Genomic DNA, 16,468 nt, shown 5'->3' with positions numbered 1-16,468 from the left:
CCTGTGAATGGGATAGTCGTGCAAGAGATTCCCACTACATCAAGAAAGATTGGCCACTCCGACAGTCATTGGAGCCTGGGAGGAAAAGTGTTCAGCATCCACCACTTGTTGAATCAAGGAAGATTTTGTTACCACCCTTACACATCAAGCTGGGTCTGATGAAGAACTTTGTCAAGGCCATTGACAAAACACAAGCAGCTTTCAAGTACCTCCATGGAAAATTTCCAAGGTTAAGTGAAGCTAAGATAAAGGAAGGTGTCTTTTGTTGGTCCTCAGATTCATGAACTTCTTTGCGATGATGCATTTGACCATGCACTGCGTGGCAAGGGAAAGACGGCATGGAAAGCCTTCCAGTTAGTGGCAATAAATTTTCTCAGACACACCAAGGCAGACAACTACAGGTTGTTGGTGGAAAACCTCCTCAAGACACACACAAGCTTTGGTTGCATCATGTCACTAAAGATACATTTTTTGCACTCTCATCTAGATTTTTTTCCACTGAACTGCGGAGCAGTGAGCGACGAGGACGGCGAGCGATTTCACTAGGACATTGCAACAATGGAGAAACGCTATCAGGGCAAATGGAATCCAGCAATGCTTGCAGACTATTGCTGGTCAGTGTCAAGAGATGCTCCATTTAACGAATACAAGAGATAAGCCAAGAAGCTCCGAGTAGACACTGAATAGGACTAAACTAAGTACATAATAGTTTTTAGTCTTTTGTTTCATAATAAATTTTATTTATATAACCCTTTTGCTGATTTTTAAAGTGTTACATAAACAGGACAGGTGAAATATTATCATGTAAAGCAACCATAAACACGTGAAAAGACCTAGGTTTACAATTTATGATTAAAACTCTGCTATCTACACAATATACATAGACATAAAATGTAAAAACTTAAATATCTTAGAAACAGTAGCCAATCAGTTGTTATAATTGTCATATTTGAATTCAGCCCATCAAAATACATAATAAATAGCACATTTTATCTCTGAAGCAGACGGCTTCTCAAAAATTGTAGACCAGTGTTATCAGGCTGTGACTCAGGTCACCATCTGAAATCAATACCTATTAAAACTACCCTGAACTAATGGACTGCGTGAATGCTGCTCAGGAATACACACAGCTGGACCACAGTGGGTCATACAGTCTAGTATGTGTTAGAGTTGGGGATGAATGGAAGACTGCCTTTTGAACTCATTACAGTCACTTCGAGTATCGTGTGATGCAAGGCAAGGTTCCAACATTTTTATTAATGATTGTACTGCGAGACATTCTGGATCAATATGTGGTTGCATCCCTGGATGACATGCGTTTTTTTGTTTTTTAACAACACACCATGCATGTCCATTCCATCCCAAAGAGGCCATACCAACATGGCCTCTACAATAAGCTAGAAAAATGTACCTATGATCAATCCACCATAGAATTCCTTGGATTCATCCTATCTCCTGCTGGTATTGAAATAGCCATGCTAGGTAAAGACAGTCCTTCGGTTGCTAGTGCCATAGAACATTCACAAATTACAATGTTTCCTGAAGTTCACAAACTTTTATTGACTATCCACCCTGAGGTTCTTGGAACTGATCACCCCCTCACTGCCCTTCTCTGCAAAGACACCAGGTTCCTCGGCATTCTCGAGATCCACCAGCCCTACGAGCAATTAAAACTTGCATTTACCACTGCTCCTATATTAGTCCATACAAGCTTTCATCATTGAAGCAGGTGTTTCTAACTTGGCAATTGAAGTGGTGCTATCCCAAAAGCGCAGTCCTTAATGATTGCTACGTCCATGTGTCCACTTTTCTTTTATTTCATGAGACTCTCACCCACAGAGCTAAATTTAAAAATTTGTAGAAAACTCCTGGCAATTAAGATTGCCTTTGAAGAGTGGTGCTCCTATCTAGAAAGGGTCCTGTACCCTGTCCAAGTGTACTCTGATTATAAGAACCTAGAATATAGACTCATAGACTTAAAGGCCAGAAGGAACCATAAGGATCATGTAATCTGACCTCCTGCACATTGCAGGCCACAGGACCTCACCCACCCATTCCTGTAACAGACCTATAACCTCTGAGTTACTGAAGTCTTCAAATCATGATTTAAAGACTTCAAGTTACAGAGAATCCACCATTTACACTGGTTTAAACCTGCAAGTGATCTGTGCCCCATACTGCAGAGGAAGGCAAAAAAAAACAGGGTCTCTTATAGTCTGACCTGGGGAAAATTCCTTCTCGACCGCAAATATGGTGATCAAATATGGATACCCTGAGCATGTGGGCGAGACCCACCAGCCAGACACCTGGGAAAGAATTCACTGTAGTATCTGCATATAGCCAGGTTTCTCAACCAGTGACCACTTTGGTGGGTCTTATTCTTTTTGTGCTTTGATTTCGTATTCTTAACGCCCAGGAACCAAAAAATAGCAAGATCGGCACTCTGACCCAGAAAAGAGACTGTTACTCTGACTTAAAAGATGCAACCACTAAAACCTTCTGAATCCTCAAGTCTCATAACTTTCTGGCCGCATATCTGACTCTATAGGTTCAATATCAATCAGTTTTGAACTATTGCTTATTGCTATAGAAGTAACAAAATAACCACCCACCTGGGTACCTACTCTTCATTTTTGCAGAGCTGACAGGAGGTGGTTGTTGCTAAATGCTTATTGCATTCACCTAATTTTTGCTTGCACTTCCGTTATTCCTAACGTTTTTTTTTATATTCCCTGTTGCCTGGGAAGCATACTTAAAGATGTTGTGGCATTGAACAGCTTCTTAAGCAATCCCTGTGCATGAATAACTCTTAAATGTTCCTCGTTTCAAGCAATGTCACTTTCTTTAGTCCCAGAGTCACTTCTATGGTTCATACCAATTTGATTTCCCCTCACTTTTCTTATTCAAAATTAATTGCAACAGAAATTTTAAAAAATGAAACTGATCATAGAAAGGATTATTTGCACTAAAGGAAAGAATCCCTTGCCATTTTGAGTTCCCAGCATTAATAGTTTTTAGTGGCCTTCATTTTGGGTCTTTGTTGTACATTGCAGCATCCCACAGTTTTGTCCATGGCAGGTTTATATATATGGTGGAGTGGCCTCCCATTAGTTCACAATGTGGACTTAGTCCAGCAGTTCTGACAAAAGTAATATCAGAAGCCAAATTTTCACTATAAAAACAAAATTTGTTGTACTTTCTCCAGTTCGTAGAGCAAAATGCAGGTACACTGAAATTTGAAACACAGATACACAAATAGAACACTTGTGTCAGGTAACAGAAGGAAAGATTGTACTGTTTCAGTGTGGAAAAAGAAAGCATATTCTGCTCTAAATAGGGTGAAAGGAACTTTTCAGGAACTTAGCAATACATCTTTATATTATCTGTTTCATGCACTATGGTTGTACACCTCTACCTCGATATAACACTGTCCTTGGAAGCCAAAAAATCTTAGTGTTATAGATGAAACTGCATTATATCGAACTTGCTTTGATCCACCAGAGCATGCAGCCCTGCCCCCCCTTCCCCCCCCCCCCCCCCCGGGAGCGCTGCTTTTCCGCGTTATATCCGAATTCGTGTTATATCGGGGTCGCGCTATATTGGGGTAGAGGTGTATAAGCAAGAAACTTGGATGTTTTGCTGATGTATCTTGTTGGATTTCCTCTCCTTTTTATATATATAAAGTCTTTGTTTACTTTTACAAATATTTTGAGTTTTTTAAAGCTCTTTGATCGTATCCTGCTTTCTAAAATACAATTAAGCCACCACATTTTGGAGTGATATTGTAGTTTTAAAGCCACAGCTTTGTGGGAGTGGGAAGTGGAGGGAAAAAATACCAGCACTATTCTCTGTAGTCTGGTGGTGGAGGAGAGAGGCAGACTCACAACTGCCTTTGGGAGTTGGAGGGGAGAGGAGCATGCACATCGGTAGCATCTACACTGCTTCTGCATCATCAGCTCTGGGCCAGTTATGATCTGGATCTTTAATAAATATGGATTGGATTTTCAAAGAGGCCTAAGGGAGTTAGGTGCCCAAATCCATTGCATTTCATTGAATTCCCTTAGGCTCCTTTGAAAACCTTAGCCTATGTCTTTAAAGGTGATGTACAGTTTGTTTAAATACTTTAAAGACAATGTTTTGCATACCCTAGTTATTTGAGTTATTGAGCAAAACTTTAAAACGCTGATTTCTATCATTAAAATATTTTGTCATCTCAACTCTAAGTATATAGCAGATACTTATGAATTTCAAATTCAGGAGCAATTTTCATTTGTCTTCATGTTGTAGTGCAAGGCTCATCTCTTTGGCCAAGAATTTGCTTAAAGGATTTCAAGCAGGAGAAAACACCCAGAGCTGCTTGAAGCTGTCCAGAAGGTGTTATCGGTTTCTGTGCTGAGCATGAAAAGTTGGTATTACCAACAATATATGCTCCAAATGCACCCCAAGCTTTGGGGGAGGATGGGGAAGCCTGGACCTTCACTGAATCCCTTTCCCCAAAGTAGCAGAAGTTCAAGGCCTTTTTGTGTGAGGGTACGGGAATGGTCCAGCATCAGGTTAGAGCCACATTCAGTGCCTAGAAGTTGCAGCATTTGATGCCTAGGCACTGAATGGAAAGAACTGCTACATTGTGATATTTCAAGTTTCCATCAGAATTTACAGAATAAGAGAACCTTTTCAGAGAAGACAGAGTGGAGTTAATCAGACAAAGGCTGAAGAGGCATTGAAATCCTTCACAGAAGAGTTAGATGGCCAGACCATAGCTTTCAGGGTCCTCCTAAGCCGTAATTTGAACGTGTCCCAAGTTCCTTTGTTCATGTCCCTTTCTACCAACTAGTTCCACGCATGGGCACATCTGACTAGTGAAGTACAAAGCTTCAAATGTTTAATGGTAATTGCCTTGCCAAACCAGGTTACTTACTATTGGGTCACTTTGTTCTTTCAGCCTTTTTGGAACCATTCAGTTCCTTGAGAGGTTTGCTTGATAAAGCAGCTTTATAAAGTGTGTGTGTTTGTGTGTTTGTTTGTGTGTGTGTGTGTGTGTGTGTGTGACACCTAACAAGCCCTGAAGGGCACAATATGTCTCTCAATAGTAGTTCTTAGTCTAGCATTAAGTACAGAGTTAGGGCAGTTCTGGGATCTATGCAGAACAGGTGCAGCTAATAGTATTGACTCTCAGTAAAGAACACCCTATGTGCTCAGCTTTGCTGCTTTAATGTTTCTTTTCCTTTAGCTTTTTAAGTTCATGATTTAAATGGTGCTTGAAAACCATTTCAAGCCACGCTGAGGAAAAAGTGATGGGCTAAGCTACAGGAAGATATTTAGAAGCCATAAAGCAGTACTTTAGTTAGGCTTTCTGTTGCTCAGTGATGCTTTTAGCTAATTGGTCACATTGGCAGTCAGGGAGTTAATATCCACTGGCTTATTTACCCTGATGTCTTTGTACTTTCACGTCTTCTGTTTCAAATCACACCGCAGCCTTCCAAATGCATCCAGAAAATGATGTGCCTTCAGACCAGAAACCCATTATACCCAAATATCTAAACTCCATCTTGGCAAATATTGGGCATAAGAGTTAATCAGAGTTGCAAAACTGCTGAAAGATAGCTTGAAACTACACATCCTTTAATCCCTTACTTGCAAGTGTCTCAAAATGGTTTCATCCACAGTTGATATTTATGTACAACAAATCCTTGCAAACAGCTGGTGGTATATGCATACAGATGTTAACTGCGTTCAAATTCTTGTATGTCAGATTGCAGCGTTTGGTGGTGTTCAATGATCTGTTCATTCACGAGTATGGTTATGGTTAGTGGCTGTGTGGTTTTTCAGGGTACAACTGAGTTGCTTTTACTAAAAGAAAAAAATATTCATTTATATACAATAAAGAAAGATATTTGTATCTTAAAATGGGGTGACATGAAATTTGGAATTTTTCTAATCTGGTAAGAATAGGTAAGATGATGCCCAGAGTGGACTGTTGGTCTTTTTGTTTGTGTGTGTGTGGTTCTCCTTCTCCCTCCCCATTTAAAAAAAACCCACCACAATTTGGATTAAGGATTTTCAAAGAGTGTAAAATGTGGTATACAAATTGTGGTAAAAATATCAGTGACCGAGGAATCAGGTGTGTTTGATTTTATTAAATGGGTTGTGAGATGCCTCCAGGTTGTTCATGTACTTTCACATGGTTATCAGGAGTGTGCAATGTATTTAAATAAATAAAAGCCCCATCTGGCCCAAAACTCCCTCCACACAATGATTTGTCAAGGACACTTAACAGTTTGGAGAAAGGGTGGGATGGGTTAGAAAATGTGTTCTTGGAAGAAGACAATCAATCATTTAATCAAAAGGGAAATAACTTTATATTGTAACGGGACATAATCCCATGTTGTACAGGTTCCTCACACATCTGAGGCTATTGTACTTCCAGGTCAGTACACACTCACCTTCCAGGACTGTTGAACATACATAGTACAAACACACACATTGAAACAATGCATAATTAATCTTCATCTAAGGTTGGTTTGAGCTTGTTCATTTGTTTTAGTTAACTGATGTCCAAGCTCTGAAATACTCGAATCAAATACACCTCTACCTCGATATAACGCTGTCCTCGGGAGCCAAAAAATCTTACCGCATTATAGGCGAAACCGCGTTATATTGAACTTGCTTTGATCTGCCGAAGTGCGCAGCCCCCACTCCTCCCCTCCTCCCCCCGGAGCACTGCTTTACTGCGTTATATCAGAATTTGTGTTATATCGGGTCGCGTTATATTGGGGAGGTGTACTTATGCTCATGGTTTTAAAGCTCTTTTTTATGGAATTCGTACTTCAGAGTATCTATCATTTTGTTTCATAAAGTGTCTGATAGAGCTACTGTTAGCAAATATTATGACCTGTACTTTCTGTTTGCGGACTAATGGGTGTTGAGATTATCGTCTATCTTGAAATTCACAGAACTGCCCCGGTTTCATGAGTCTGCCCCAGGTTTTACAGGCTTGGCACGCAGAACTATGAGAATTCTGCATTTACTTGGGCTATTGACACAAATGTGATAATGTTGCCTCTGAAAAACAATGTTCTATCATGCAGTGACACACATTGATGCAACAATACACCACCATGTCCCAAATGTGCACGGCATTACAAACTTTGTGCCTAGAGAAATGAATTTGGAAAGAGAGACCTGTAAAATGCACCCCTTTCACTTCATCATAGTACAAGTAACCTCTGTCAGCCTGTCAAAGCAGGAAACAGGAGTACCCTTTTTGAAGTTTGCATCCCACATACCATCTCTCCTACTGTTTCTTTATTTTTTTAAATTTAAGAGTAAGTGCTTTATAATTGTCACTTCCTTCCATTCTGTGCCATCAGTATGGAGAGCATTCTATTTGGTAGATATGTTCTGCTTGTACCGCTCAGAGGAACTGGACAGAGTAGATTCCTGGAGCTGACCTATCCATTATGAACCATAGCTATTAGAGGGTGATTGTAGGTATATGAATTAAACTGAAAGAGCAATTATAAATTTCTTTTTTGTATTTTATCTGGGAAGTACAAACATTACCAGACTCATCCATTCATCAGACATCTGTCCAGTATAATTTTGGTTTAAAATTGTTTTCCTTGTATGGATAAGTCGTAGAAATATTCAGTTAATGCTCATGTAGTTGTCTGGAAATGCTCATTTACATTTTTCAATTTGTACTGCTCCAAATGCTTGCTTGTTTATGAAAAATGTCATAAAGAAATCTTGTGCTCATAAATGTCAAAGGTCAAACTTTAAGCTTATGAGTATTTAGAAACCTTCTGGCCACATTCCTTTGATTTTTGGTAAGTCACTTAGCAAACAGTGATAGAAGCTTCTGAGGTTTGCTAAAACTAACATGCCTTTTGTTTTTTCTAGGGTAATAAATGCAGGGAAGAGCACACACAATGAAGACCAAGCAAGTTGTGAAGTGCTTTTTGTAAAGAAGAAAACTGGAGGCACCAATTCCACACCAAATAAAAACACGTCCACCAAACGAAGATCCTCATTGCCAAATGGAGAAGGACTACAACTGAAAGAAAACTCGGTAAGTAACCTCCACTCATCTTGCTCTCAGAATAGAAATACAAACTAACATAAGTAGACAGTGGTGTAAGACCAATGGAAAATTCCAAGAATTCTTGCTAAGTGTTGCAGATTTTCTTGTTATCCCTCTGTGGCCTAATTGGCTCTGCTCTATCAAAGAAAGCTTCGCTCATTTTACTTAGCTCCACTTTTGGATTTTGAATTTCACATACTGCAAAATGTTTCACACTTAGAGGGCTTTCTAATTTAAAGAGGAGACAAAAAATGATAGGGGACATGCTAGAGGTATATAAAATAATGAAGGATCTAGAGAAGGCCCATTGGGTGGACCTGTCGATCCTTTCTCATAACACAAGCCCAAGAGAACGTAACCAAAACTTAAAGGCAACATATTTAACACAGATAAAAGGAAATACTTTTTTACTATAATACATATTTAACAAGTGGCATTCACTGCCACAAGATATTATAGAGAGAGCTTAGTAGGATTCATAAAAGAAATAGTCTCAATATTTATATATAAATAGGAGTTAAAAGGATATATGTATTTCATGATATAAGCTAATCATTGAGAGCCTTGGGTATGGAAGAAATTTCTCCTGTGGGCAGATTTTGACATAAATAGTCAAATAGAGGGTTTCTTGCAATCAATGGGAGATTGGCCATTGTTAAGGCTCAGATTTTGTCATGGATATTTTTCGTAAAAGTCACGGACAGGTCACAGGCAATAAACAAAAATTCACAGACGCCCATGACCTAGCCATGATTTTTACTAAAAAGTATCCTTGACAAAATGGAGAGGAGGAAGGTCCAGCAGCCACAGCGGCTGTGGGCTTTGGGGTCTCCTCCCTGCCCACCGTGGCTAAAATGCTGTGGGGGGTGCACCGCCGTGGCTGAAATACTGCGGGATTCCCCGCCGCAGCTGGGCTGCTGCAGGGAGTCAAGTGGCGAGTGGGAACTCTGGGGGACCCTCAGGGAGCGCCGCAATCCTTCTGCTGCCCAGTGGCTAGGAGCTGCTGGGAGCTGCCACCAGCAGCGGCTGAAAGCTCCGGGGCTGCCTGCTGACCGCTCCAGCCCTGGTGCACAATCGTAGCCTTAGCCATTGTAGAATATACTGTATGTGGAATGTGTAGGCAGACACTATACGACACTGAAATGTGATGTGTTGATAACAGAATGCATGCGTTGGTGCCATTTAGGTGCTTGTTTGCCTGTCAGATCAGCAATCTTCCCCATGATGTTTTCAGTTTCATTTCTCACTCAGTCTTTCACAAACTAGGATTATTATTTTAAAGGCACCATAAATATATGTGGAACGTCTCAATTACAGAAACGTATGTACAAACAAGTAGAAGACAGTCTCTGCCCTGAGGGTATGAACAGGTAAAAGGTGGTGTGGGAAGGTCTTAAACATCAAAACCAAAACCAAGAAAACTGGGACAGAGGAATCTTTTTATTTGATCAGAGTGGGTTTGAAATTGTTCAAGACATCAGGACAGCAGAGAATGATGACATCAAATAGTAATAAGACTCTTTTAAAAATGTTACTCAAGCTCCTCTACAGATTTTGTCAAGGTCCTGACAAGTTAAACTTTCAATTGCATAGGCAAAATAGCCATTCAGTTATGCATTGAACTAATCTTGCTTCAAACAAACACTGAGATTCAGCAAATCTATTCAGTATTTGCATGCACAAATGATCATAATAGCCATGTAAACATGCAATGCATGACTTGTACACACAGTAATTGCACATGTGTACCTCATTTGGTATTTCATTTTAAAACAAGTGAAGACCATGCTAGTATCCTGCAGTATAGTACTAATTTGATACATGTACAGTTAACTGTTGCATCTGTTTTTGTCTTCCTGCCTAATATACTGTTTTGATGTTCATGGAGCATAGGAAGCATCATGCCAGATCACACTAATATTCCATCTAATCTAGTTTCTTGTCTCCAACTGGTGCCACAATCAGATGCTTCATAGGAAGGTAAAAACCTTATGTTTGTCTATTTACGTAATAGTTTACCCAAAGGGAATATGTTTTTCCAACTCAAAGGCAGTTAGTGGTTTTTTATCCCTCGTTTACACGATTTTTAATTCTATCTAAATGTAACTCATTAATCAGTAGATGTTCTCATTATCTTCTCCATGACAGAGTTCCACAAGTTAATTACGTTTTTAAACTATTTCTTTTTATCAGTTTTAAACTTGCTGACTTCCAGCCTCGTTAAATGTCCACATGTTCCCATGTTATGAAAAACGGTTTATAGAATCTGAGGTTTACTTTCTCCATACTCTTTGATATTTAATTTACTACTCTTATGCCCTTTCTTCTCTGAAGTGAACAGTCCTAATCTTTACAATCTTCCTACACACAGAAGTTTTACCATAATTCTAATTTTTGTTACCTGTGTGTGGGCCTCTTCAATTTCTGCTGTATTTGTCTTTTTGAAAGAGGTTGACCACAAACACAGTATTCCAGGTGAGGCACCATAGGACTCTGTGATAGCATGACAATATTTACGGTATTATTTGCTATCCCATCCTTGATACATTTTCTTTATATATCCTGTCTACAGATCTACCTCCATATTTGCTAAATAGAGACCACAAGAGGATGCTATAATATGTATTAGCACTATGGGGCAGTGCACCTTACAAAGTCATGTATCTGACTAGTGCTTGCAGTTTTAAAATTGCAAATATAATATTTTCCCAAAAGAGGGAGCATATGGCTAGAGAAATGTTGCTACTAGAGGGCAGTCTTGCTCCAGCAGATAGCAGAGGTGGTTTTTTGGTTGTGTGTGTTCTGGACTGAACCTATGAAAAAAGACAAGATGTCACATCTTTGTTGTTGTTGTTATTATTATTATTATTATTATTAATTTGTATTATTTAAAGCACAGCAGATCTTTTATCTGTATCTGCCTTTGGTGTTGTCTCAGTGCTAAGGATACTGTATTTTTAATATGATAGGATTTTGTTTTTTTAACAAAAGGAAGATTATATAAATTCAGGCACTTCTGCATCACATTAGTATGTAGAATTAAAGAGATGAGACGCTTCATGCATGTGTCTTGCTGGGGTGTTATTTCACCTCATGGGTGGTTAGGAAAAAGGCCAAAATTGAGTTCTGCAACCACTCAGTAGGGATATCCCAGCATGACACACACTCTGAAATCTTACTCGGATCATTAAAGGGTTCCATGTAAATAGAGGAATGAAGAGGGGAAAAGGAAAGGATTTATTAAATAATTGTTTAAGGAAAAGGTATTTAAAATAGTTAAAACAATTAAAAAGAAAATGCAAATTAAATTTTAAAATCTTTTGATTTATTAATACTGTTTCTTTTCTTCAGATTCTTTACTACTTGACAGAACATGCTCTGCAAGCTCACATGCCTTTTCTTGCTTCTCCCATCTTCCATTTTTCTCACATTCCCTGGGACGCTTGTATGACTTTTAAATGGCAGCCAAATTTGGAAGTTGTAAAATCCTTGTCATTTAACATTTGATCAAAGTAACTGGAAATCCCCGGGCCCCCACAAACCAGGGTGATCGAAGTGTTGCTTGGAGATGTGTGAAATGCCTGCCAAGCAATACTAAAATGTAGTTTTCAAGAGAAGTTGCCATCTGGTGCAGTATCACCAAGTGGCTTCCAGCAGATTTTCCTTTGCAGCTGGAGGTGGGAGAGAAGCACTGCACTAGGGCCCTGATCCTGCAAGCTGTTTGCACACGTGTGGGAGTCTGTCCACATGGGGAATCCCCATTGAAATCAGTGGGGCTCTGCATGGGGACAGGAAGCTGCCTGTGTGCATCAGCTTGAAGGACTGGGACCCGATCCCTCAAAGCTGAGCTGTAAAGTTAGAACCTCCGAAGAGGAGGAGGAGGGGGAAGGTGGAACTATACAGAGGAGGAGAATCAAGAAAGGGATGCAAGGCTACTTTTTTGCCCACAAAAAGCAAGAAAATCTGGAAAAAGGAAATTAACATTTTTTTAAAATAAAATTGACAAAATAACGACAAAAGCAGAAGAAGAAAAGAATCCAAAAGCCTGATCCTAAAGTAAATAGGATTTTTCCCATTGACTTACTTACTTAGGTTTGATCCCAGATTGGACATTTGTTTTAATTGCAAAGATTATACTTAGAAACTCTATTAAAATATCATTAAATTCTGTGTTTTGGATCATCAGCAGCTGGGAGGAGGAGAGAGTGCCCTGACAATATTAGATACAGTTAAGTAAATAAAACAAGTTCCAACCTATTATATTGTGTGAGGATATTGCCATGGTTGCTGACCAGTCAGAATGCAGGATTTAATATTAGTACTTATAATTCACTAATATAAGACAATATTAACTCAAAGCAGGATAATTTTGATTAGTTAATACTATAGTGTCATTCATGCACATCCAGTTTCAAAGAATATTTATTTTTTGTGTGACTTAAGGTTCATTGCACAACAATGCCTACTGTACATGTCATTTGTAACATCAGGAAGTGTTTCACCAACCATTTGGTTAGTGAAGGTGACAACTGACCCACTTCTGTTTATTGTTCGACCCACAGGTATATATTTTCAGTGGTCCAGCTTGCATTTTGAGGGTGCATTTTGGGAAAAAAATTGGGTGCATTTTATTGCACTTATGATTCATTGCAGGAGCCATTTCTAAAGAATACATTTCTAAATACCAGATTGCAGGTGCTAATCAAGGAGTTGGCTATGTAACTATTGAGATTTGCCCCTGCATTTCATCTGCAATGGGAGGCTAGTTTCCAGCCTGCCTGAAAGTTTGCCCCAAATTGTATTGCTGCGTACTGTATGATTTTTGTCAGTGATTCAAGCTCTTATTGTGCACATACATGCAGTCTCACATATGATTCTTTGTCTGTTGCTTTGTTAAAAACAAAGGCCACATCTCTAAAGCCTGCATATTTTTAAAAGGTCAAAATTAATTTATCTTATAATTACAAAACCAGGTCCAGTAGCAGAGGAGCCTGAAGCTGATTACATTTCACAGCAGACTAGAAATGCATTTTGGGATTCAGCGCAGTGAGATGGCTGCTTCTTTTTATTTTTTTATTATTATTATTTCTCTGGTGCCTAGTCAGAGATCTGTATCCTTCCCAAATTTAAAAAAGAAACACTTTCGATTTTTTTCATATTATTATTACTGTGTTTTGATTAATTAAATTTCCAGTTGAAGGACTCTGACCAGCCAAACAAGAAGTGGAGGGAGAGAGGCCGGCTGGAGAGACGGTTACTTTATAGAATACAACAGACTGAACCGATATTTTTAAAGCTAATTTCACAGGGAAAAAATTTGTTTGTGAACTGTGTGCTTCACTCTTTCACTATCCTGCCACAAAAACAACTAGCTAGCCATTCCGGCTACTCAAAGCTTTGCTTTGTGACAGCCACTGAAATAAAAAAATATGTGACCAAGTCACTAAGCAGCAGCAGAAGAAAGTATTTTTTGGCCCTCATTACCATAATATCTGAATGTCTCATAATCTTCAATATTTTGATCTTCACATCTCTCTATTGTAGGGAACTACCATTATTCCCATTTTACAGGTGGGGAACTGAGGCAAAGAGAGTAAGGACTTGTCTACACTGGCAAGTTTTTGCACAGTAAAGCAGCTTTTTGCGCTCAAACTGCAGACGGGAACACACTGTCAAGCCACTTTGTGCGCAGAAACTTCTCAGTTGCAGTGCTGCAAAAAAAAAACACTTCGCTGAGAGTCGTAAGGCAATTTGCACAGAGGCTCCAATGCTTTATTGCCAGTGTAGATACTTGATTGCTTTCTGCGCTGTAATTGGCCTCCGGAGCTGTCCCATAATGCCTCAAGTGACCTCTCTGCTCATTGTTTTGAAGTCTGCTGCCTTGGAGACGTGCGCCCCTTCCCTTTCAAAGCACCGTTTCTGACAGCCTTTGCATGTTGTGCCGATCTGCTCTGGGACACAAAGCAAACCATTAAGGTGGGATGCTCGTGCTGTTGAACACAGAGGGGTGTGTAGAGAGAGATTGCTATGCAGAGAGCTCAGAGAGGGAGGCAGGGGCTGATGTCGGGGGGGTTCCCGCTCCCCCTGCCTCAGGACTGATTGCTTCCTGCCGCTGTCTGAACTTACAAGATGGCATGCTGATACACTCTGTCCCCCCAAACACACTATCTCTCTCCCCCCCTCCATACACACACACACTCCTTGTCACACACTCTTCCTCCCTCCCCCCGCCCCCCACACCTTCAGTTGAAAAGCAGCTGGCAATGTAGTAGGATGCCCATGGAATAATGGGATTGGGAAACCTACATCATGTGACGATGTGCCTGCTCCATGAGGCATTGCAAACCCTTCCCAAAGGACCCTGTGGCCCGTTGCACTATGAGATAGCTACCACAATGCACTGCTGTGGACTCAGGAGTAGAACTTCTAGCTCTGCTCCTAAATCACCTGAGGCAGCAGTTCTTCTCCTCTCTGCCCCATCCTGGCACCTTCCCACTATAGCAGACAGAGGAGGAAAGCCACCAGAGCCTTCCTATGGTAACTGAAGACGAAGAATTACACCACCAGTAAATGGCCCAAAAAAAAAAAAATGTAAGCACAAACTGCCAAACAGGGAGAGGCAAAATGTGGTCTGCTGTGGACATCTCTGCACAGGTCTTAATGACTTAGTATGGGTGTTAATACTTGATCTCCTTTAAAGAGCGAATTAGAGCTAGTCAGAATAGGGCCGGGGGGGGAGGGCTTCTGCTGAAAATTTTGACAAAACCCTCTAAACTTTTTGGAATATCAAAAACCAAAATACTTCAGCTGAAAAACAAGTATTTTTATTAAAAAATGGAGCCACCTAGTCTCATGCGAGTTGTAGTTCAGGTGCCTTATGCTCTCCTCTATGGTCTTGGCTCTTTGGCCAGACTGCATCTTCCAAGATGCACCACTTTCTCCTCTCTTTGTGAGGGAAGGGCATCTGTGATAGGGGTCACTGGCCACGGTACTTCATGGGAAATTATAGTCCAGCCAGAGAGCCAGGCCTACAGAGGAGAATGGGAGCATAAGTAACTCAAACTACAACTTCCATGAGGCCAACAGCACCATTTTGAATAGAAATATTTCTTTTGGTTTGTTAATTTTTGTTTTTTTACAAAATATCAAACTTTTCCAAGGTAAGCAGACAATAACCCAATTTCCTATGGAAAAACAGCTTGAAAGAATTGTTTCAACCAGCACTAGTGTGAACTTTGAGTGATTCTAAGCCATGGGTGAAATTTTGGTCCCGCTGAAGCCAAAGATGCCTGAATTTCACCCCGTATTTCTAGTTAATGAGATTGGATGGGATGTTGCTTTCACAGATATCTAGAATTTAAGGCCAGAAGGGACCATTAGCTCATCTAATCTGACCTCCTGTATATCACATTCCATTAAATTTTTCCCAGTTACCCCTGTACTGATCCCCATAACTTTGGTTTGACTGAAGCCTACTTTGCATTTGGCTAAAGCATATCTTTCAGAAAGGGAGCCAGCCTTGATTTTAAGATATCAAGAGATAGGAGAATCCATCACCTCCCTTGATAGTTTGTTTCCGTGGTCAATCACCCTGCATGATAAAAATGTGTGCCTTATTTCTAATTTGTATGGCTTCAGCTTCCACCCATGTGTTCTTGTTATGCCTTTCTCCTCTAGATTAAAGAACCCTTTAGTATCTGGGTTTTTTTCTCCCCTTAAACATACTTATACACTGTAATCAAGTCACCTCTCTTCTTTTCGATAAGCTAAACAGATTGAGCTCTTCAGATGTCTCACTATATGGCATTTTCTCTAGCCCTGTAATTGTTTTTGTGGTTCTTTTTGGCACCTTCTCTAGTTTTTCAAAATCCCTTTTTAAAACGTGGACACCAGAACTGGATTCAGTATTCCAGTATGGGTTTCATCAATGCTGTACAGGGGTAATATCACTTCTCTACTCCTACTCACTTCTCCCCTCTTTGTACATAAAGGGTTGCACAGTGGTTTGAGCATTGGCTTGCTAAACCCAGGGTTCTCAGTTCAATCCTTGAGGGGGCCACTTAAGGATCTGGGGCAAAATCAGAACTTGGTCCTGCTAGTGAAGGCAGGGGGCTGGACTTGATGACTTTTCAAGGTCCCTTCCAGTTCTAGGAGATAGGATATCTCCATTAATTAATTAACCCTTTTTGTGACAACATTGCACTGGGCGCTTATGTTGGGTTGCGTGTCCACTATTCACCGCTAAGTCCTTTTCAGTCACTGCTTTACAGGAGGCAGTTTCCCATTCTGTAAGTATGGCCCTCATCGTGTTTTGTTAAGCTAGAAAAAGTCATAGTCAGAAAAAGACAAGGTAGGTGAAGTAATATCTTTTATTGGACCAACTTC

At 40.1% G+C, this 16,468-nt stretch overlaps 1 protein-coding gene across 1 annotated transcript in view; it reads left to right on the top strand.

The window, feature by feature from the left end:
• Positions 1–16,468, top strand: part of PPM1H (protein phosphatase, Mg2+/Mn2+ dependent 1H) — a 208,252-nt gene that overhangs the window by 95,393 nt on the left and 96,391 nt on the right. The window contains exon 2 of the mRNA XM_054025431.1: positions 7,903–8,071. Within this exon, the coding sequence (XP_053881406.1) occupies positions 7,903–8,071 (169 nt within the window). The remainder of the gene's footprint in view (positions 1–7,902; positions 8,072–16,468) is intronic.

This window comes from Malaclemys terrapin, chromosome 1 (assembly GCF_027887155.1).
Source record: "Malaclemys terrapin pileata isolate rMalTer1 chromosome 1, rMalTer1.hap1, whole genome shotgun sequence".
NCBI lineage: Eukaryota > Metazoa > Chordata > Testudines > Emydidae > Malaclemys > Malaclemys terrapin.
Note: the sequence above shows the minus strand (reverse complement) of the source record. Positions and strands in the feature narration are given on the sequence as shown.